Here is a 23,919-nt window from a genome sequence, read left to right as displayed (position 1 = left end):
GAATCTGTTACCCTTACTTGGTGTGGCCTGTATGTGACTGCAATCCAACTCCACTATTATTGACTCTTAATTGCGCTCTACTGCGACTGCGTAAGTCTTTAGGTTATATAAGAGCTGAAGTAGTAGGAGCAGGAGTTGGCCCTTCAGCCTATCAAGCTTCCTCTGCCATTCAGTGTAATGTTGGCTGATCTGATTGTTGCCTTAACTTCACTTCCCTACCTGCCATCTATAATCGTTGACTCCCTAATGGATCAAAAGTCTGTCTAACTCAGCTTTATTGATCAACCCTCCACAGCTCTATGTGGAAGAGAATGGCAATGACTAGGGTCCCCATCTCTGCCTTAATTGGGAAACTCCACATTTTAAAATTGTGTCCCCAAATTCAAGATTCCTCATAAGGGAAAAGATCTTACCCTGTAAAACCCCCCTCAGAATCTTATATATTTTAATCAGAGTATCAGCTCAACCTGCTCAATCTTTCTTCATAGGACAACCCTATAATCCTAGAAATCAACTTTTTGCTCCCAGTCTGCCTTAGCCAATTCCTCCCTCATCCCGTTGTAGTCTCCTTTATTTAAGCACAAGACACTGGTATTGGATTTTACCTTTTCATGCTCCATCTGTATTTTACATTCAATCATACTGTGATCACTTCTTCCGAGAGGATCCCTAACTGCAGGGTCATTAATTATTCCTGTCTCATTCATAGAATGAGGGGAGATCTCATTGAGATGTATAAGATGATAAATGGGTGGATAGGAGAGAGGTGGAGAGACTCTTCCCGCTCAAAAAAGACAGTAGGACTAGGGGGCACAGCCTCAAGATAAAAGGGGGGCGGTTTAGAACGGAGTTGAGGAGGAACTTCTTCACTCAAAGGGTGGTGAATCTCTGGAATTCTCTGCCCGTTGAAGTGGTGGAGGCTGCCTCGCTAAATATTTTTAAGACGCGGGTTGATGGGTTTTTGATAGGAGAGGGGATTAAGGGTTATGGGGAGAGGGCGGGAAAGTGGAACTGAGCAGCGACAGATCAGCCATGATCTTATTGAATGGCGGGGCAGGCTCGAAGGGCTGGATGGCCTACTCCTGCTCCTATTTCTTATGTTCTTATTATTACACAGGACTAGATCTCGGATAGCTTGCTCCTTCATAGATGCCATTGCATACTGTTCAAGGAAACTATTGTTTGAACTCCTCCTCAAGGCTGCCTTCACTGACCTGGTTTGACCAAACGACATCTAGATTAAAATCCCCCACAATAATTGCCATACCATTTTTACATGCATCATTTTTTCTTTGTTTATTTCTTGCCCACCATGATATTATTATTTGGCGGCCTATAGATTACACCTATCATTGACTTTTTCTCCTATTTGTAATTTCCACCCAATTGGATTAATCCTTTTCCTTCATAGAACCTACATCAACTCTCACTATTGCCCAGAGATCATCTTTAAATATTAGACCTACATCACCTCCCTTACCTTCCTATTGGTCCTTCCGAACAGTTTGATACCCCTAGATAGCTATCTTCCAGTCGTGACTACCCTGCAACCTTGTCTCTCTAATGGCCACTAAATCATATTCATTCGTGATGATTTGTGCCATCAACACATCTATCTTATTTTGAATGCTATGCCCTTATGCTAGTTATTGTGCCTTCTTTTTGAATCCTAACATCTCCATTATTAACATCTCCTGAGTTCTCCTGCCTTTTAACTTTTTTCCCAATTTTCAATGTAGTTGAAACTTCCTCCTCACATGCTAGCTAACCTGATGCTTTGCTTCCCATTAACCATTATACTTCCCATAGTTTTACTTTTTCCTTCTAATTAATAAAAAAAAACTGATCTCCTTTAGTTCAGCCCTTTCACCAAACTTTGTGTTTCCCCAAAGTTTCTGGTAAGCTACATGTGTCTTCCTTTGTGAAGACAGAATCAAAGTACTTTGTTGGACAGCCATTGTTCTCCATTATAAAATGTCCTGTTTTGATTGTAAGGGATAAAGAAACGAGAAGCAGAAATAGGCCATTTGGCCCTTCAAGCCTGCTCCGCCATTCATTTGGATCATGGCTGATCATCAAATTCAATATCCTGATCCCACTTTCCCCCATATCCCTTGATCCCTTTAGCCCCAAGAGGTATATCTAACTTCTTCTTGAAATCATTCAATGTTTTGGCCTCAACTATTTTCTGTGGTAGTGAATTCCACACATTCACCACCCTCTGGGTGAAGAAATTTCTCCTCACTTCAGTTCTAAAAAGTTTACTACTTGTCCTCATCTATGACCTCGTAGTTCTCGACTCCCCTACCATTGGAAATGTTCTTTCTGAATCTACGTTGTTAGAATTTTATATGTTTCTATGAGATTCCCTCTCACCCTTCCAAACTGCAGTGAATATAATGTTCATTGACTTAGTCTCTCCTCAGAAGGACAGCAAAACTGCACACAGTACTCCAGGGGTGGCCTCATCAACAATTGCAGCAGCATATCCCTAGCTCTATACTCATGTCCTCTTGCTTTGAAGGTCAACTTATCATTTGCCTTCTTTACTGTCTGATGCACAAGGACTCCAAGGTCTCATTGAGTATCCACCTCTCTCAATTTACATCCATAATCTGTCTTCCTATTATTGCCATAAAAACTGAATAACCTGACATTTATCCACATTATACTGCATCTGCCATGCACATGCCCCCACACTCGGCCTGCACAAGCCGTGCTGAGACATCTCTGCATCCTCTTCACCGCTCACCCTCCCACCAACTTTGTATCATCTGCAAATTTGGGGATAATACATTTTAGTTTCTTCTTCCAAATCATTAATATATAATGTGAACAGTTGGGGTCCGAGCACAGATCCCTGTGGAAACCCACTAGTCACTGACTGCCAATCAGAAAAAAAACCATTTATGCCAACTCTTTCCTTCCTATCTATTAACCAGCTTTCAATCCATCGCAAGGCATTACTTGCAATCCCATGTGCTTTAACTTTGGCAGTCTGTTATGTGAGATGTTGTTGGACCTACACTTGCCTTCACCAATCTTAACATTTTTGGGTATATTTTATGCAAACTTGACAATCGACCTACTTTCAAAGATGCCAAGCCTCTTAATATTTCCTTCCTCACTTTTTTTTAATTGTATCTTATTCTTCACTCTCTTTCTCCTCAACAAAATATCTGCATTATTTTCCTCATTTGCGAAAACAACCCAAAGTCATTATTGAGAACCATGCCCACATTTTCTACCTCCACACACAGGTTAGCTTCTTGGTCTTTGAGGGGAAATCGCTAAAAAAGTCAAAGCAGCAATTTATTTATCTAGCATTTACTGCAAACTTTAATTTGTACATATAGCATACAAATTAATTCTCACAATCACAACTTGGTAAGGGCCAAAGCCAAGGCAATCCTTCAAATGGATAATGATGTTATTTAATCAGCTAAAGCTCTGCTGCTTTCCACCTTAAATTCCCTCCTTGAAACCCATTTCCTGAACAAGCTTTTGGTGATCCTTTCTAATAATTCATACAAATTTTAAAAAATGCTTTTAGAATGAATGGCTGACTTGATACGAACCCTGAAAAATTTGGCTATAAAAATAGTTGAGAATTTAGTGGATAGAATACACCACAACAGTATAGATATAGAATCAGTTCTAGTGTTTTAAAAGCCAAGATGCATTTGGGAAGGAAAGGTATATGATCAGAAAGCCAAGAAATTGGGGTTGATGATGCATGAGCTGCTAGGCTATAGCCAATTAAACCCTAAAAAGCAAACCCAACTGTGGTGTATGAAACTATCTGTTGAAAAAGTCAATAAACATCTGCATTGGTTTTTACAAGTGATTGGCAAAGTAAAAATGCAGACGTACGAGCAGAAAATATGGAACATTATTAAAGTTAATTGATGGAAACGGAATTAGTTTAACAAAAAGACAAACACATTCTGGGTTGTCACAAGAATTAGAGGAAAGGACTGCAAAGGCCGTGGCCACAATTTTTCAATCCATATTAGAAATACTCTGGGATTGGGCAGTAGCCAATCTTACATCCCTGTTAAATACAGAGTAAGATAAACTGGGTAAGTAAAGATCAGTTGATGCCAATTGTGAGTAAATGGTTAATGATCTTTAGTCATGATCAAGTCTGTGACCATTTAGATATACATGGATTAATCATGGACAGCCAGCCAGAGTTACTTCAAGTGTTTGACGCATTTAATAGAATTTTTTTTTAGAAGTGACTGATTGGATAGGTACGCAGAATACAGATGGATTATGTATAGATCTTCAAAGACTTTATCATGATTGAGAAGGGAAATCAATAACCTATTTTCCAATGATTCTCCAACCACTCTTTCCCTGTTCACTTTATCAAAACTCTTCATCATATTAAAATGCTCTTAAATCTCCTCTTATCCATCTCTGTTCCAGTGAAAATAGTTCTAGTTATCTCAAGTTTCTCCTCATAGCAGCATCTTCCTATCCCTTCATTATCCTGGTTAATTTGTAAGTTCTCAATGGTTTTGTCCTTTTTATAAATTAACTCCTAAAACTGCAGTCTTTAATTGTGGGCTGAATACTATTTCTGTACAAATTTATTATCTCTTACTCTGATATTCCATGTCATGATGTATACTACCCAAAATAATACTCATTTAATAGAAAAACTGCAAAGTATAGATTTAAGATAATTACTACTCACTTTTCATGCAATTACAACATTTAATATTTGTACTCAATGACAAAAAAAGGTAGATTAATTGGGATGCCCACCCTGAATAACTGTCTCTTGGCAAACTATCACTCTGTCTGAGAATTGTTCTGTTCAGATCAAAAAGCACATCATGTAAACTCTGTTCTTCTATTCGCTTAGTTGTCAACTCAAATAGCTGTGTATTTCTTCTGAAAAGCTTGCATGCATAGCATGTGGCTGTAGCTGTTTCCATCTTGTCTCCTGTAAGAACCCAGACCTTCATACCAGCTTTCTGCAAAGCTTCCACAGTCTCAGCAGCTTTGTCTTGCAATCTGAAGAACAATCATATTGAAAGCAGCTTACTTGTTGAAAAATCTAATGCAGTAAGAAGTCTCACAACACCACGAAAAATCTAATGCATAATATCAGCATCAGGCTGCAACTCCACCTGTTGCAATGGAAGAAAACAACTGCCAAAAATTAAAATATGCCCCTTCTTGCAGAACATGAGTGTCTTTATAGATCAGACTTGGTCCAGGTGATCTCCTGAACTGTTTTGGATTGCCTAAGGGAGTCGATGGGGATTTTAACAGAGCGTTCTTTTCTCTCATTGTCTCTGCACATTTGTTATTCGGCAGGAGTTTACATAATTGTAGGATTGATGTGGTGTCAAGGGCTGCAGGAACAGAAGAGTAAGGGGATACACAGAGAGAAGACAATGCCTGGGTGCAATGTAAACCTATGCAAATTCAGGAATTTGGTTCATGTGGAAATTTGGCACAGAAGGGAAAACAGGTGCTTCTTTCACTACCTATTTTCAGCCGGCAGTTGTTGGTGAGTCTTTTTCCTTCTGTCTTCAAGTTTGGAAATTATAACTTGCCATTACTTTTGCAGTGAAAATTAATAACTAATTGTCTAACTAAATAAATAAAGTTAGACGCATGGCAAGGATGGTAGGGCGCCATGACTGCAACATGTGGGAATCTGAGGAATGCACCACAGCTGTGGATAACCCTATCTGCAGAAAGTGTCTGCAGCTTGCGCAACTTTGGCTTAGAGTTGTTGAGCTGGAGTCTGAGTTGCTGATATTGTGGAGCATCACAGAGGAGGACAATTGTTGGATGCTTTATTTCAGAAGGTAGTCACATCCATTAGGTTAGGTTTAGGTTTGGTTAATGGTCAGGAAATGTACGATGTGACTGTGAGTCAGGCATAGGAAGCAGCATGTTGTGATGAAGAAGTCTCATTGTCTGACTTTGTCCAACCAGTTTAAGGTGTTTGCTATGTATGTGGATGAGGAGAAGAACTGCAGGATAGATAGGTAGACGAAGTACACACCATGGTGCAGTATGACATTCAAGCAGGGTGAGCAAAAAGGAATGTGGTGGTGATAATGGTAGTGGATAATTGTGAGGTTACTCACTTTGGTAACAATAATAAGAAGACATATTATTACTTGAATGAGTGTAAATTGAAAGAGATGGGTACTCAATGATACCTTGGGATCCTCGTGCATCAGTCGATGAAGGTATGCACATAGATATGGCAGGCAGTAAAGAAGCCAAATGGTATGTTGGTTTTCATAGCAAGAGGATTTGAGTGTAGGACTGGGATGTTTTGCTGCAATTACATAGGGCGTTGGTGAGACTACATCTGGAGAACTGTGTGCAGTTTTGGGTGTCCTTATCTGAGGAAGTATGTCCTTGCTATAGGGAGAGTACAGTGAAGGTTTAGCAGGCTAATTCCTGGGATGGCAGGTTTGCCATATGAGGAGAGACTAAATTGGTTAGAATTATATTCACTGGCATTTAGAAGAGTGAGAAGGGAAACTTATGAAATTTAGAACCTTATAAAATTCATAGAAACTGATAAAATTCTAACAGGGTTGACAGGGTAGATTCAGAAAGATCGTTCCCAATGGTGGGGGAGTCCAGAACTTGGGGTCAGAGTTTGAGGATAAGCAGTAAACCTTTTAGAACTGAGTTGAGGAGAAATTTCTTCATCCAGAGGGTGGTGAATGTGTGGAATTCACTCCACAGATCGTAGTTGAGGCTAAAACCTCTGATTTCAAGAAAATAGATATAGCTCTTGGGGCTAAAGGGATCAAGGAATATGGGGATCAGGATATTGAATTCAATGATCAGCCATGATCCAAATGAACGGTGGAGCAGGCATGAAGGGCTTTTTTTTTTGTTTTTATGTTTCTATAATGACAGTATAGCCAAGGGGATTTATACAGTTCTTTCCAACCATAGCTGTGAATTCTGAAGCTTGAGTTGTCTGTCCTGTGCCTGAGTTAAGGATTTCTCATTGTAGTTGGAGAGGTATTTGGAGAATTAAGGGGAGGATCCAATTGTCATGGTACATGTCAGTGCCAACAACCTTGATGAGTCTAGGAAAGAGGTTCTGCACAGGGAGTATGAAAAGCTTAGCACAAAATCAAAAAACATCTCTTGACTGTTACTTGAGATATGTACCAAATGGCACAGGGACAAAATTGATTAGAACATTAAGTGTAGGCCTCAAAGACTGGCATGGAAAGAAGGGGTTCTAATTCATGGGTCAATGACATCAGTACGCAAGAAAGAATGAGCTATTTCACTGGGATGGGCTACCTGAAACCAGGCTAGGACCAGTGACCAAGCCAATTGTATAGCTAGGGTGGTGGACAAGGCCTTAAATGAATGGGATAAGGTTCAGGTGAAGGGAGATTTAGAAAGTCAAAGAGAAAGGTTGAGGCAACTTAACAATGTAGCCAATATGAATAGAGGCAAGCTGAGTGAAAGAGAGGAGAGTTTGCCTTAAATTATTCATGTCAAAATAGGTTAAAAAATTAAATTAAAGATTCTTTATCTGATTGCACAAAGCAGATGCAATAAAGATAGATGAACTACAAGAAGGGTAAATATGTTTTGTCACTGTTACGTCAACATATTTGTAAGGTAGTCAATAAATAAGCATTGCATGGTGCACAATATTTCAGCTAGATGCAATGGCAAAGGAGGAGGTAGCCCTTATAGTAAAGGATAGCATTAGTGAGAAAGAATTTGACCTCTGATGGAATGAGTATAGATAGAAATTAGGAATAGCAAGTGGTGGAAAGCACTGGTGGGAGAAGTTTACACGCCTCCTCACTGTAGTTACATCATTGGACAGAACATTAAACAAGCAATTGTTGGAGCTTGTATCAAAGGCAATGTGATAATTATGGGGAGCTTTAATCTTAATATAGACTGGGACAATTAAAATAGCAAGAATAGAGTAGAAAATTAATTTTTAAGTTGGGAACAATCTTGAGCCCACCCTCACTGTCCATGCGAATGCCAAACGGGTCTCAAGATCCGGAAGTCACAGTTCTTGCGGCAAATGTGTGATTTTGGACCTTCCCTGTCCCTCACAGATTCTATTTACATACAAAATGAATATATTTTAATAGTTAACCTGCTCCCTTGATAGATATTGACCTCTCAACATACATTGACAACAGGTCCACCTGCATGTGTCTCCTGGGGGTGGAAAGTTAAGGGGGAAGAGGAACATGGCCAGACAGTGGTGTGGCAATGCCCCCTGGTGCTGCTCCTTGGTACAGGATGGCACTGCCAAGCACAGGGCCCCAGTGGAGCCTCAATGGGGGCGAGGGGGTGTGGGGGATTCATTTAGATGTGGTGGTGGTTGGTAACAGATGGAGGAGCCGGAAACACTGGGAGCATTGGGGAGGAGTTAGGGGGGCAATGATCAAGGGTGGGGTTGGTAGGAGTAGAGAAGTGCCGACTCTGGTGGGGGGTAGGGAGAGGCAGCCCCTGATACCTCTGTGGTGGGCTGTGGGCAAGGTTTACTGTTTAAAGGTACCCTTTAAAGATGGTTCCCCGATCTCTGTGCAGCCAGATTTTGCCAGAGATCCCCCCCCCAACCCTGCCATATGACTGAACGAAAGATGCCCCCTTGTTTTTTGTTTGGCACAGTGTCATAAGATCTCAAGAGAAAAACAGCATGTTTCTCTTCCAAAGGTTCTCTTACCTGAAACAACACTGACATTTTTTAGATTTAGCCTAATTTAACCCTTTTTCAAATTTAGCCCAATGTTTTCATGACAGTTTTCTGGAGCAATATATTATGGAACTGAACAGAGATAAAGCTATCATAGCTTAATATAGTGTAATGAGGCAGTGTTGATTAGTAATGTGACAGTGAACGATCCACTGGGAAATAATGATCATAACATCGTTGAATTTCATATTAAGTTTGAAATTGACATGCTCCAATCATAACAAGTAGCTAAAATTTAAACAAAGCCAATTGTATGTGTAGGTATAAGATAAAACTGGCTAAGGTTAATTGATTAATAGATTGAAAGGTGTGGCAGCAAACAAACAGTAGAATATATTTAAAAAAACAATTTCAAATGTTCAACCAAAATACAATCCATTGAAAAACACACACTCAGCAAAATAGTCATCCACAGCTGATTCAGAAAGTTCAGGCTAGTATTAGATTTTGAAACAAGAAAGCTTGTAATGTTACAAATAGCAGTAACAAGTCTGAGGATTCAGAATATTTTAGAAACCAGAAAAGCACCACAAAAATTGATAGAAAGGGTAAAAAACAGCATCTGAGTAAACTAGCTAGAAATATAAAAACAGATAATAGAGTTTCTTTATATGAAAGGAAGAGAGTAACTAAACTCAGTGTTATTCCCTTAGAAACACAGACAGGAGAAGTTGTCATGGGAAATGAGGGATGAGGCATTGAACAAATATTTTTCCTCTGTTTCACAATAGAAGCCACAAGTTTCATATTAGAAAAAGAGGATAACCTCAGGGTTAAAAACAGTCAGGGAATTAAGGAAATTAATATCAGCAGAGAAAAAGTATTGAGGAAACAAAGGGGACTAAAATCCAACAGATCCCCTCCATCTAATGGTTTCCTGACATTCAGGAACTTCAGGTTGGAAGTTGGCAAATGCACCACTGCTTTTCAAGCAAACAGGAGAGAAAAAAAGAGGGAGCTACAAGCCAGTTAGCCTAACATCGATCACTGAGAAAATGCAGGAATCTATTATGAAGGAAGTCTTAACAACATACTTAGAAAATCAAAGTATGGCACAGAATTTTCCTAAAAAACAACCAGGTGTCATAAAGATGAGAATAACAGAGCAATCTGTGCCTGTACTGTAGCAGTGGAGGTCTAAATACGCCAGTGAGCCTGGCCTCAGAGTGCTCGGGCGCTGCTTTGTGAGGGCACCTTGATCTCACAGTACACGAAGCCCCCTCCCTTTCCCCAAAGGCATCAGGACCCCTCCACCAGGCACAGCCCTGACTGCCCTCCCTCTATCTCCCCCTGCCCCCCCATCTGCAGCATGCTCCCCCACCCACTCCCTGACATGGGTTACCGGCATCAGTGCCTTCCCGTTGGGACCCCATCATGACCACTGTCACGGCTCCCCCCACAGCCACGCAAAGCCGATTGAGGCCCCCAGCTATGTTCTGGGATGGGTGCAATCTGCACCAGGTGCAGCGAGGTGGGAAAATTCTCCCCATGATTTCAGAAAAGGAAAGTTCTGTTTGACAAATTTATAACAGTTTTTTGAGGATGTGCGAGGAAACAGATTTTATCTTTCAAAAGACAATGAATGAGGTGTCATACAGAGAGTTAACAGGCAGGATACAGGCTCAAGAGGTGTGGGGTACTTTATTAGAATGGAAGGAGGTGTCGTTAACTGATAGGAAGCAGAATGTGGTCATAAAGGAGCATTTTCAAGTTTGTAGGCTATGACTAATGAAGTATCACAAGAATCAGCCCTCCAATACATATATAGTTTCTGGGTTCGATATAAGACTTAATTAAGTTGATTTTAATTCAGATCCTAAATATAATGCTCACATTTCATTCTATTAATGATGGCAGATTTAAAAAAAAAGTTTGAAACTGTCCCTTTCTGACCTGTCTTCCACAGCTGTTGCTCCTAACAAATCAAGGTCTCTTTCAACCACATCATAAGCTTCAGCAAGCTTCCTGTCACGTTCCTGGAGGGCTAGCTTTGCATTCTGAAGGACCGTATGGATAGTGTCATATTCTTCGCAGGTAAGGAATTTGTAGGCCACACATAAGGTCCTCAACCCCTCCTGAAATTGATAGAACTGCATTAAATACCAAAGTAATTACACTGAAAGCAAGAGGATGGAATTTTCCAAAGACTGCATGTAGTGCTGGATTAGGCGGGAAAAGCTGTGTAAAACTCACTGGTCTCACCTGAATAAACAGCACCCTGTGCAATTCCAATGCGCTGTTGAGGATCACAGTAAAAAGTCTGACAACACCAGGTTTTAGTCCAACCTATTTATTTGATAATATTCTCACAAGCTTTCGAGGGGTTACCCTCTTCGTCAGGTGAATGGAGAGTTCTGGCCTCAGACAGAGCATATAAAGCACAGACAGTTTAGAGATTACTGATTAAAATGTTTAAACTGGACTGTTGAGGATCGGCAGGGTGGGGAGGCTAAACTACATTAAACTGAACCAGGGGCAGGGAAGATCTCAAACTGAGATCTCACTAGCACAAATTCCATTTGGTTCTCCCGCAAAGTTTAGCGGACATTCGGGATTTGTGACTGCAGTGAACAGGACCACTTGATTTTGCCCATAGTGGGTGGCCCCTGCTGCATGTTACAGAATTACAGTAACGCACGCATTTTACAATGTAACAACTTCAGCATTCAGACACAGCACTCGGCTTAGCAACAATTTTATATTAGTTGTTTCTAACTGTTACATCTGCTCACACGTCTTCAAACATCTGCAAAATTTTAGATATTGAAAATTTATAATGTGAATAAAGCACAAGAATAAATTATTGTCAAATAATCTGGGAACACAACAAAAGTCTAGACGAGAAAAGGTTATTTTCGTCCGAAATGTGGAGTTTTTTCAAGGAGCAGCTACTGCGAGTCCTTGATATGTATGTCCCTGTCAGGCAAGGAGGTATTGGTCGAGCTAGGGAACCGTGGTGCACTAGGAAAGTTGATTCGCTGGTTAAAAAGAAAAAGGAGGCTTATGTCCGGATGAGACTTGAGGGCTCAGATAGTGCACTAGAGAGCTTTAGATTGGCTAGGAGGGAGTTAAAGAGAGAGTTAAGAAGGGCTAAAAGAGGACATGAGAAGACTTTGGCTGATAGGATTAAGGAGAATCCTAAGGTGTTCTATAGATATGTTAAGAACAAAAGGTTGGTTAGGGCAAGATTAGGGCCAGTTAGAGACAGCAGTGGGAATTTATGTGTGGAACTGGAAGAGATTGGAGAGGCATTGAACCAATATTTCTCTTCGGTGTTCACGCAGGGGGACATAAATGTAGCTGTGGAGAACACTGGGTTACAGGGTTGTAAACTGGACAGTATTGAAGTTGAAAAGGAGGATGTGCTAGTTATTCTTGAGGGTTTGAAAATAGATAAGTCCCCTGGGCCGGACGGGATCTACCCTAGGATTCTCTGGGAGGCAAGGGAGGAGATTGCAGAGCCTCTGGCTCTGATCTTCAGGTCGTCGTTGGTCACCGGTAGAGTGCCAGAAGATTGGAGGACAGCGAATGTTGTCCCATTGTTTAAGATGGGGAACAGAGACTTCCCCGGGAATTATAGACCAGTGAGTCTTACTTCTGTTGTGGGTAAGGTTTTAGAAAAAATTATTAGGGATAGGATTTATAATTATTTGGAGAGTAATGAAATGATTAGAGATAGTCAGCATGGTTTTGTGGAGGTTAGGTCGTGCCTTACTAACCTTATTGAGTTTTTTGAGAAAGTGACCAAAGAGGTGGATGGGGGTAAGGCAGTTGACGTGGTGTATTTGGACTTTAGTAAGGCGTTTGATAAGGTTCACCATGGAAGCCTTCTGCAGAAATTGCAGATGTATGGGATTGAGGGTGATTTAGGAAATTGGATTAGGAATTGGCTGGCGGATAGGAGACAGAGGGTGGTGGTTGATGGTAAGTATTCGACATGGAGTTCAGTTACGAGTGGTGTGCCTCAGGGATCTGTTTTGGGGCCACTGCTGTTTGTAATTTTTATAAATGATCTGGATGAGGGTATAGCTGGGTGGATTAGTAAATTTGCTGATGGCACCAAAGTCGGAGGTGTGGTAGATAGTGAGGAAGGGTGTCTTAGTCTACAGGGAGACTTGGTCAAGTTGCAGAGCTGGGCCGAGAGGTGGAGGATGGAGTTTAATGCGGAAAAGTGTGAGGTAATTCACTTTGGCAGGAATAATGGATGTGTAGAGTATAGGGCTAACGGTAGGACTCTGAATAGTGTGGATGAACAGAGGGATCTAGGTGTATGTGTATATAGATCCCTGAAAGTTGGGAATCAAGTAAATGGAGAAAGCTAGCACGAGGGGGCATAGCTTTAAATTAAGGGGTGGTAGTTATAGGACGGATGTCAGGGGTAGGTTCTTTACCCAGAGGGTGGTGAGGGATTGGAATGCCCTGCCTGCTGCAGTTGTAAATGCGCCTAGTTTGGGGGCGTTTAAGAGATCCGTGGACAGGTTTATGGATGGAAAGGGTTTGGTTTAGGTTAGAGGGTCATTGTTTTTTAACTGGTCGGCACAACATCGTGGGCCGAAGGGCCTGTTCTGTGCTGTTGTTAGGAAGGCATACGGTGTCTTGGCGTTTATTGGTAGGGGGACTGAATTTAAGAGCCGCAGCGTCATGTTGCAACTGTACAAAACTCTGGTGCGTCCGCACTTGGAGTATTGTGTGCAGTTCTGGTCCCCACATTATAGGAAGGATGTGGAGGCTTTGGAGAGGGTGCAGAGGAGGTTTACCAGGATGTTGCCTGGTATGGAGGGGAGGTCCTATGAGGAGAGACTGAGGGATTTGAGGTTGTTTTCATTAGAAAGAAGGCAGCTGCGAGGGGACCTTATTGAAACATTTAAGATGATCAGAGGTTTGGATAGGGTGGACAGTGATAGCCTTTTTCCTCGGATGGAGAAAGCTAGCATGAGGGGGCATAGCTTTAAATTAAGGGGTGGTAGTTATAGGACGGATGTCAGGGGTAGGTTCTTTACCCAGAGGGTGGTGAGGGATTGGAATGCCCTGCCTGCTGCAGTTGTGGATGCGCCTAGTTTGGGGGCGTTTAAGAGATCCGTGGACAGGTTTATGGATGGAAAGGGTTTGGTTTAGGTTAGAGGGTCATTGTTTTTTAACTGGTCGGCGCAACATCGTGGGCCGAAGGGCCTGTTCTGCGCTGTAATGTTCTATGTTCTATTTCCAGTTCACTGAAGATCATATTTCCTGCAAGGAGAAACTTCCTTTCACATTTCGTACCCAAATGCTTCACAGTCGATGAGGTCCAGTTTCTGTTGATAAAAATATGCTGATGTCAACACCATTTGTCCACCATACATGGTGGCTGCTGTGACCAAGAAAAGACCAGGACCGGGGTCATTGTTGGAGTAGGGGTGTTTAATACAAACGCGCATTCATTATTAAACTGGGTCATAGATTTCCACATATATAATTTTGATGAACAGTATTGTTGCCAGAGCCAGACCTGGAACCAGTTTACAAACAAGAAGAATCCAAAGGTAGAATGAATGTTGTCCAGTTTCACCCCAATGTCCTCCACAGCACCAGTTATCAAAGGTTGGAACCTCCTTACCTGGGAATGAATCATTGAAGCCCAAACAGATACAAAGAATAGCAAGTTCTATCAGAGTATCGAATGGCTTCGCAGGTTCGACAAGCTGTGCAGTCAAATTCTGCTTTGGTTCCTTATCTTGTGTTTATTCTGTTCCCACTTCCTCCTGAAACTTAGCACCTCTAATTTATTCTGACATCCATTTGTCCAAATTATTAATTTGTTGTTGTAATTCTCAACATTGACAGTTCACTTCACAGTTTGTCATGATTCTTATTTTTGAATCATCTGTAAATTTTGACTTGGCTCCTTGAAGGCCCAAGCTCATTTCATTGGTGCTATTGCTGCAGCTCTGCACTATTCACAGTGAGTCAATCGTTTGATGCTTAACCACAAAGACTTATAGTCATAGAGAGATACAACATGGAAACAACTTTTTGACCCAACTCATCCATGGCTGCCAGGCTTTCTCAACTGAATTAGTCCCATTTGCCTGCATTTGGCCCACATTCCTCTAAACCTTTCCCATCAATGTACCTGTCCAAATGTCCTTTAAATGTTGTAATTGCAACTGCCTCTACCACCTCCTCTGGCAGCCTATTCCATATTCGTACCACCCTCTGTGTGAAAAAGTTGCCCCTCAGGTCCCTTTTAATGGGAAAAGGCTCTTTAAAATGTTAACATAACTGGGAAGTTTTAACAATCAGCAAAGATGGGATTTTTTTATCTAGAAAAGGGTATGCTGAGAGGTGATCTGAATGAGGCCTTTAAGGCTGTGATAAACTACAAGTGAAGAAGATGTTTCCACTAGTGGGAAGCAAGATTTGTAAATCCAGGGGCTGTAAATGTAAAATCATCACTAATAAGTCTGGTATGGAATTCAGCAGCAACATCGTTAATCAGAGAGTGGGGGGAACGTGGAACTCACTGCCACAGGAAGTGGGTGAGATGGATTGTACAGATACATTTAAGGCGAAACTGAATAACACAACATGCTTGAAACATCAGACCTCATCTGTGGCAAGGATTTTCTGGAATTGCTGCAGTGAAGGGAATTTTGGCGGAGCACCAAATTCTCTCTTCTCGCTGGTAGCAGGGGAGGGACAATCTAGATCAGAGAATCCTACCCATGAGGGCAAAAGGGATAGAAGGCTTTTCTGATAAGGTGAGATGAAGGAGAGTGGGAGGAGGTTCACATAGAACACAAAAAAAAACATAGTCCTGATGGGTTGAATGACCTGTTTCTGGGCTGTAAATCTACACAAGTACAATTGTCTGAGCCCTGTCCAAATTCCCACCACTTCAGTACAACACTATTAATCCACAAATTTTGTGGGAACAGACTTGCATTAATCAGTAACTCTTTCCTTCAATCTATACTACCTAAACTCAGAGAATAGTTAGAATAGTTCAAGGTTTAAGGCAGAGCAAACCTGAAGACATTTGAAACCATTTTTAAGACGACTTAAAGCAGCACCCAAAACTGCCTCGACATACCACTGCATTCTGCTGCACTCTTTGCCTGATCATGTCCAGCTTTCCCTCCTTCACTCTGGGGAAAATGGATGAATCAGCTCCTTTACAGAAAAGGATTATTTCCCCTGTTTAAGAGAAAAAAATGTGCATGTTAATTAAATATTTTATAATATTTTGAACCGCATATGGATACAACCAATGATAGGTTTTGTTTCAGCCTGTTCAACAGGAACACTGATCCTGCAACCCATTCTAGAAACTCGGCTTGGCAAAGTAAATCATTTATGATTTCCCACAGATCACAAATTTATAACTTTCACTTCCTGATCTCACCTGATGAAGACCCACTAACATGCTTGTACTGGATTCAATCACACCCACACACATGTAGCTAATACAATGCCATCCATGCATCATCTGTACTTGATATAATTCCATCTACACACAGGTACTTGAAGCAATGCCATTTCTGACTCGTTCCTAAAACAGTCTCATCTATTGTCAAGAAAACCTGTCAAGAAAAGTCAAGAAAGTGCAATATTTTTCTGTTAGTAGTATTTTTAAACTGTTAGGGTGTGTGAGTGTAATTAAAGCAAGGGAAAGTGCGATTGTGTGAATCAAAACTATGGGTTTGATATGGTAATGCATTTAGCAATACTTCAAACAGATGTTCACATAAAGTCATTTAAAAGGATGGTTACAAAACAGGAATAGATTGGAATGGGTTAGAGCCATAGAGTTGTAAAGCAGAGCAAGAGGCTCTTCAGCCCAACATATCTGTGCCGGCCATCAAGCACCTATTTATTCTAACCCAGTTTCTACCACTTGGTTCATAGATTTATATGGTTTGGTGCTTCAAGTACCCATCTAAATGCTTCGAGGATTCCTGCCTCTGCCACCCTTTCAAGCAGTGAGTTCCCGATTCCTAGCACCACAGAATCACACAATTACACAGTGTGGAAGAGGACCTTTGGCCCATCGAGTCTGCACTGACATGTGAGAAACACCTGACTCACCTATCTAATCCCATTTTACTAGCACTTGGCGCATAGCCTTGAATGATATGATGTGATGTGCTAAGTGCTCATTCAGGCATTTTTTTAAGTACATGAGGCAACTTGCCCATATCACTCTCTCAGACAATGCATTCCAAACCATCACTACCCTCACCTCGAACTCCCACATGACTGACCCTTCAGCTAAAGGGAACAGTTGCTCCTTACCCACTCTGTCCATGCCCCTCATAATCTTTTACACCTTGATCAGGTCGCTCCCTCAGTCTTCTCTCCACACCATGACTACTATCGACACCGCAAACTGCCGGATCCAAGTGGAGAGGATCTCCAAGAAGATTGTGCATATTGACACAGACATCAAGTTTTTACAAAGATGCAAGAAAGCAGCCACTCACATTGTCTGCATCTTTAAGACTTGAGCTGTTATATGCTGTGTCTGAGGTCAGAACTCTCCATTCACCTGATGAAGGGGCAAACCCTGAAAGCTTGTGAGGTTACTATCAAATAAATTGGATGGACTTTAACCTGGTGTTGTGAGACTTCTTACAATGAAAACAACCCAGCCTATTCAACCTCTCTTTGTATCTTAAATGCTCCATCCCATCATTCTGGTGAATCCTCTCAAGTGCAATCACATACTTTCTATAATGTGGTGGCCAGAACTGCATACAGAATGTCAACTCTGGCCTTACCAAAGTTCTACACAACTCGAACATGACCTCTCTGCTTTTGTAATCTATGCCTCGATTGATAAAGGCAAGTGTTCATATGCCCTTTTCACCACCCTACTAACATGCCCTTCTACCTTTAGAGGTCTGTGGACAAACACGCCAAAGTCCTTTAGTTCTTCAGAGTTTCCCAGCGTCATGATATTTATTGAGTACTTTCTTGTCAAATTACTCCTTCCAAAGTGTATCACCTCACTTTTCAGGATTAAATTCCATTTGCCAATTATCTGTCCATCTGACCACCTTGTCTATATCTTCTTGCAGCCCAAGACACTCAAACACACTGTTAACTACCTGGCCAATCTTTGTGTCATCTGCAATTTACTAATCCTATGCCCCCAACCCCGCCCCACATAGTCATCAATGTCATTTATAAAAATGACGAATATAGATCCCTATGGTCTGTCACTTGACACTGGCTTCCACTCACTAAAGCAGCATTCTTTCATCACTCTCTGTCTCCTACAATTGAGCCAATTTTGAATCCATCTTATCAAATCACTCTGCATGAATGTGCACTTGCCTTCTTTAAAAGTCTCCCATGTGGAACCTTGTCAAAAGCTTTTCAGAAATCCATATGAAGTACATCAACTGCACCTGCCTCACCAACACACATGGTCACCTCCTCAAAAATTAAATTAAACTTGTTAGGCATGACTTCCCTCTGACAAAGCCATGTTGACTATCCCTGATCAAACCTTGCCTCTCCAAGTGCAGGTAGATTCTCTCCTTCAGGTTTTTCTCTTAAAAGTTTCCCTAATGCTGGTCTGTAGTTCCCGGCTTATCTCTACAACACTTCTTAAATAGTGGAACCACATTAACCGTTCTCCAGTCCAGTGGCACCTCCCTGCAGAAAGACAGAAATTAAAAATTTGGACCAGAGCCTCTGTTGTGTCCTCAAAAGCCTCCACGTCCTTCTGATAGTGTGGCGACCAGAATTGTACGCAATATTCCAAATGTAACCTAAGTAAAGTTCTACACAGCTTCAACATGACTTATTAATTTTTATACTCTATGCTCCAACTGATGAAGGCAAGAATGCAATTCATCCTCTTGACCACCTTATCCACTTGTGTTACCACTTACAGGGAATTGTGAACCTGTATACCTAGATCCCTCTGTATATAATGCTTCAAAAGGTTCTGCCATTTACTGCATACTTCTCTCCTGCATTAGACTTTCCAAAATGCATCAGCTTACACTTGTCCAGATTAAAATTCCATCTGCCATTTCTCTGCCGACTACTCCAGCCTATATATATCCTGCTTATTCTCTGACAATCCTCCTCATTATCTGCAGTTTCCCCAATCTTTCTGAACATAACTGGTCACAGATCTCCTGTCAGAAAAACACCCTTCCACCACTGATCTCTGTCTGCCGTAGAGTCATAGAGGTTTACAGCGTGGAAACAGGCCCTTTGGCCTAACTTGTCCATGCCGCCCAGTTTTTACTACTGAGATAGTCCCAATTGCCCTCATTTGGCCCATATCCCTTTGTATCCTTCTTATCCATGTAACTATCTAAATGCTTTTTAAAAGACAAAATTGTATCCAGCTCTACTACTGCCTCTGTCAGCTCATTCCAAACACTCACTACCCTCTGTGTGAAAAAAAATTGTCCCTCCCTTTTATATCTCTCTCCTCTCACCTTAAACCTATGCCCTCTAGTTTAAGACTCCCCTGTCTTTAAGATGTTGACTATCTAGCTGATCTATGCCCCTTATGTCAGAGACCTCTGTAAGATCATCCCTAAGCATCCTACGCTTCAGGGAAAAAAGTCCTAGTCTATCCAGCCTCTCCTTATAACTCAAGCCATCAATCTCAGTAGCATCCTAGTAAATCTTTTCTGCACTATTTCTAGGTTAATAATATCCTTTGTATAATAGGGTGGCCAGAACTGTACACAGTGTTCCAAGAAATAAAGTTAAAGTCAAAGTTTATTTATTAATTCCAAATAAGGCTTATTATTAACACTATAATGAAGTTACTGCGAAATTCCCCTGGTCGCCACAGTCCAGCGCCAGTTCAGGTCAATGCACCTAATCAGCGTGTCTTTCACAATGTGGGAGGAAATAAGAGCACCTGGAAGAATCCCACGCAGACATGGGGAGAGTGTGCAAACTCCATACAGACAGTGACCTAAGCCAGAAATTGAACCCAGGTCTCTGGCACTGTGAAGCAACAGTACTAACCACTGTGCTACCATGCCTTACTTCAACAAGAGGTCCCAACTCCTGCATTCAGTGTTCTGACCAATGAAACCAAGCATGCCAAAAGCCTTCTTCACCATCCTGTCCACCTGTGACTCCACTTTTAAGGAACTATAAACCTGTACTCCTAGCTCTCTTTGTTCTATAACTCTTCCCAATGCCCTACCGTTAACAGAGTAGGTCCCACCTGATTTGATCTACTGTGAGCAACAGGTAAAGATGCTGTTAACACATATATCTGTACACCATAGAGAAATAGCATAAAGTTAGGTAGACTGGATATAGTCAGGCACATTGATAACCCACATTATGGAAACAACTGTGATTTTAGTCACAAACATAGGCCATAAAATTCGCTGCTGCTAACAGAGCAATAGTCAGGGACAATAAAAAGACTGCCTGCGGTGTAGGAATAACACCAGATGCGTGGGTCCAAGTTATAAAAAGCAAATGGTATACAAGATGTGTTGTTTCTACAACTAAGCATAAAAGGGGGAAAAAGGTCACTGAGATAGTCGGGACAGCAGTGATTAAGTTGGCAAAGGATTGATTACCGCCAATCTGAACTGGACATGTAACAGTGTTGGATAAGATGGATGAGTTTACTAATGCACTGTTGTGATAACAGAAGACATTGTTAGATGGGGAGTAGAGGGGATGGAAACTTGGGGCACCTCGAGCCAATAGGGAAATGACAACACATAGATGGGACAGGGACCACCAATTAGGGGAGAACAACACATTGCAAAGCCATTACAATGCTTGTAAAAAAGTATAAAAATGTGCTGCAAATCGATGTAAGGTGTGCCTATTTTATTGGACACCCAGTCTTGCAAGAACGTTAAATAAAATATTTTGCTCCTTCAGAACTTGACTTGACTAAATTGTTTAACTGTGAGCTGCGTTTCTCGCAACTGGGGGCTCGTCCGGGATCCTAACATCCCTGGTAGGGAGGTTGCCGGTGACGACTGGGAAGATGCGTCCCGTTCCACATTGAACGGTCCCAGGTGCTCATCGGTGGGCCTCTCTGCCACTGACTGCTGAGAATCCTAGGAAAGTTGTTCTGAACGAGTAAGGGGGAAACGATAGGCACCGTCGTGTGGTCGGGCAACGCTGTGCACGGACCAAGGTAAGAAAATTGACTTTTAAGTATTGCCTTGGCGACCGGGTCGTGGTAGGTAAACCATGGGAAATGGGGGTAGTAGGAAAAAGTCCCCCAGGAAAGGTGCCGGGAATGGGGCCCCAGGGAACATCCCGCCAGAAAGTCCTTTGGGAAGGATGTTGGAAGATTGGGATTCTAGTACTAGTACTAGGGATAAAAACAAGACGACAATGATAAAATATCGTTGTTTTGTTTGGGCGAAGGAACCAATCAGAAGTCCGTCCGTCTTCTGGCCAAAGTACGATTCGGATGAGGATTGGGTTTGTCAGATTCTTAATATATATGTGAGACAGAAGCAGCCGGTGTCCCAGAAAGAAATTGACTATGCAAGTTGCTGGATAATGTTAATTTAGGGGCTGTGGGGGAGGTCCAACAACACCTAGTATGTGATGAGGGAGCAGAGGAAAGTAGAATAAGGGAGGTGCCCCTAGAGGCACTGGAGTTTGTGGATGGGTCACGAAGTATATAGATGGATCAGCATGAATGGGATGGACCTACAATTGGTCTGAGCAGAAAGAGCAGAGAGAAGTATGTCAGCGGAACTGGGAACCCTGACATAGGCTTTTACTGAGGTACGGGGAGAGCGCTAATAGCGGTTATGTATTTGGAATTGTGCATGACTATATGACTATTTGAGGGAGAAAGGGATTTGTCACGACATGAGGCACCCGAATCAAACATGGTCAAATTTATTAGAGGCCAGTGAGCTCCTATCAGTAAAGGGTTAAAAAGAGACAAGCAGGCTGACTCTGTATGGTGCAGAGAGAGAGAGGGTGTAACTGTGTAATTGAGACCCTCATGTGATGTAATAGGTATAGCCAATCAAAGTGAATTGCTTTAAGTTTAATAAATTATGTAGGGATCGGACAGAGATTTGAATTCTGCCAAGTGGGAAAGGTGGCATTACATTGCATCTTAAAGTTGTAAGGAGAGTTAACCATTTAGGCACACAGTAGATTTGATTTTGTACTTGTCTGTGTTGGTTACAAAGGCAGAGCTGTAGAAATAATTAAACATGTAGATTGCACATTAGAATGCTTTCAGTATTTCTTCGTGCATCTGTGCTCCAAGTGATGTTTTGTTTTATTGTACCAGAATTGTAAGAATGTGCAAGGGTCTCGATTTAGTGAGGATATTTAAAGGTGATAAAAATAAATCTTATTTTGGATTTTCTGAATCAAGCTTTTGTTAAATAAACTGCTGTACTTTGACTCACAATTAGTCTCAGAGGTATCTTTACCTACAACAATTGGTGCCGAAACCCGGGATCTGTTTACGGGTCCGGTTGAATGGCCACAACCAGAGCTCCGGAATAGATTACCGAATTTAAGGGAATGAATCAAAGTACAGTAGGTGCTCATCTGTGATGAAAAAGTGTGAGAGTGTGTGAGAGGTCTGAGCTGAGCACATACAGACAAGGAGGCATCTGTCTTTCCACCCAGCCTTAGACCAGTTGTTAAGAGGGGTAGCCCCCTACGTGAAGCTCAGGAGTTTGAAGTGGGTGTAAAGGCTAGAGAAGGATGCCTGGGATGTGATGTTCAGATGTGAGTAAGAAAGAATCTGTCTGAGTGGTACGGAGGGCACTAATCACCCCGATAGGTATCACCGGACTGTGATAAGAGCGACCTAGGGGTGGGATCCATTTCACCCACTAGATCAACAATGGAAATGATTGGAAAAAGGACAGAACTAAGAAAATTGGAATTCTCTTAGTTTGAATTAATTAAACAGGTTTAAACCGGATTAATTGAACAGGTCTCAGTCTTGGGTAAAAAAAAATGGGCTGACAACAAGGAGAGAATTAAAACGTCAGAATCACAGACTAGAGAGTTAGAATAGAGAAACCAAACAAAGAAAATAGCAGTATTGTTAATACATCAGTTAGCTGGACTAATTGAACAAGTAGTCACTTCCACTAAGAAGTGGAGTGGGGATAAAAAGATTAAGGAATTAGAATTCAGAGTAAGGGAACTGGAGAAACAAAACCAAGTGTTAGAAGACTACTGCAGGGGGACATTACCTCCCTACCCCGGCAGTATGACCATGAAACTCACAGCGCCCGGGGGCGACTTTGATACTGAGGAGAAGGTCTGTAACCTTGCTCCGGTAACGAGGGGAGGAACAGTGAATAATCCATTGACCAATTTAAATCCTTCACACCAGGGAAAGACATCAGATCCTAGTGTCACTGGGAAAACTCCAGCCCTGGAGTTCAAATGCCAAATGTTGGTATTATCATTGTCCCACAAAGTATTTACAGTATTAGATATAGCTCACGAGTTCTCGTCCATCCCCTTGAACTTTAACTCACAGGATAAGTTTTTCTTCATAGTAGGCGATAAGCACAGGTGTTATATTTGGGACATTTAATATCCCAAGGGATCAAGGAGATGCCCGTGGACAGGCTAGCCGATGAAATAGCAAAAGAGGCAGCCCTAAACCCACAACCAATGAGGATGCAGGCCCTTATTCCCCTAATGCCTCGTGGATTGAATCCAATCTTTACAGAAAAGGGAAAAGAGGAGCTGACTGAGATGGGAGCCAGGGAAACTGAGGAAGGAAAATGGGTACTGCCAGTTGGAAGAGAAATGGTGAATAAACAAGTAATGAGGGAAATCATGGCCCACTTACATCAGGGAAGTCACTGGGGAGCCCAAGCCATGTGCGATATAGTACTGAGAAAATATGGTTGTAAGGGAATCCATACTATAGCAAAGCAGGTCTGTGGGGGATGCATAATATGTAAAAAAGTTAATAAAAAGGCGCTGCGAAAACCCCCATTGGGAGGAAGGGAACCAGGCCTCAGACTGTTTCAGAGTATCCAGGTAGATTACACCGAATTGCCCTTGGTGGGAAGGTTAAAATACATCTTGGTCTTAGTTAATCACTTGAGCGGATGGGTGGAGGCATACCCGATGGCCTCAGCAACCTCAGGGGGGGTCTCGAAGGTTATACTCAAACAAAGTGCCTAGATATGGTTTGGTAGAGAATGTAGATTCTGACCAGGGAAGCC

The 23,919-nt window shown here is 41.8% G+C and overlaps 1 protein-coding gene across 10 annotated transcripts in view; it reads right to left on the bottom strand.

The window, feature by feature from the left end:
- Positions 1–23,919, bottom strand: part of atp11a (ATPase phospholipid transporting 11A) — a 204,229-nt gene that overhangs the window by 70,395 nt on the left and 109,915 nt on the right. For all 10 annotated transcript variants that reach the window (XM_080182682.1, XM_080182686.1, XM_080182687.1 and 7 more), the window contains exons 17-19: positions 15,813–15,916; positions 10,637–10,818; positions 4,777–5,028 (exon numbers count right to left, since the gene is read on the bottom strand). In XM_080182682.1, coding sequence (XP_080038808.1) covers positions 4,777–5,028; positions 10,637–10,818; positions 15,813–15,916 — 538 coding nt within the window. The remainder of the gene's footprint in view (positions 1–4,776; positions 5,029–10,636; positions 10,819–15,812; positions 15,917–23,919) is intronic.

The sequence above is a fragment of the Carcharhinus amblyrhynchos genome, unplaced genomic scaffold (genome assembly GCF_965287045.1).
Source record: "Carcharhinus amblyrhynchos unplaced genomic scaffold, sCarAmb.v2.hapA scaffold_80, whole genome shotgun sequence".
In the NCBI taxonomy this organism is placed as follows: domain Eukaryota; kingdom Metazoa; phylum Chordata; class Chondrichthyes; order Carcharhiniformes; family Carcharhinidae; genus Carcharhinus; species Carcharhinus amblyrhynchos.
This window is presented reverse-complemented; position numbering and strand designations above follow the sequence as displayed.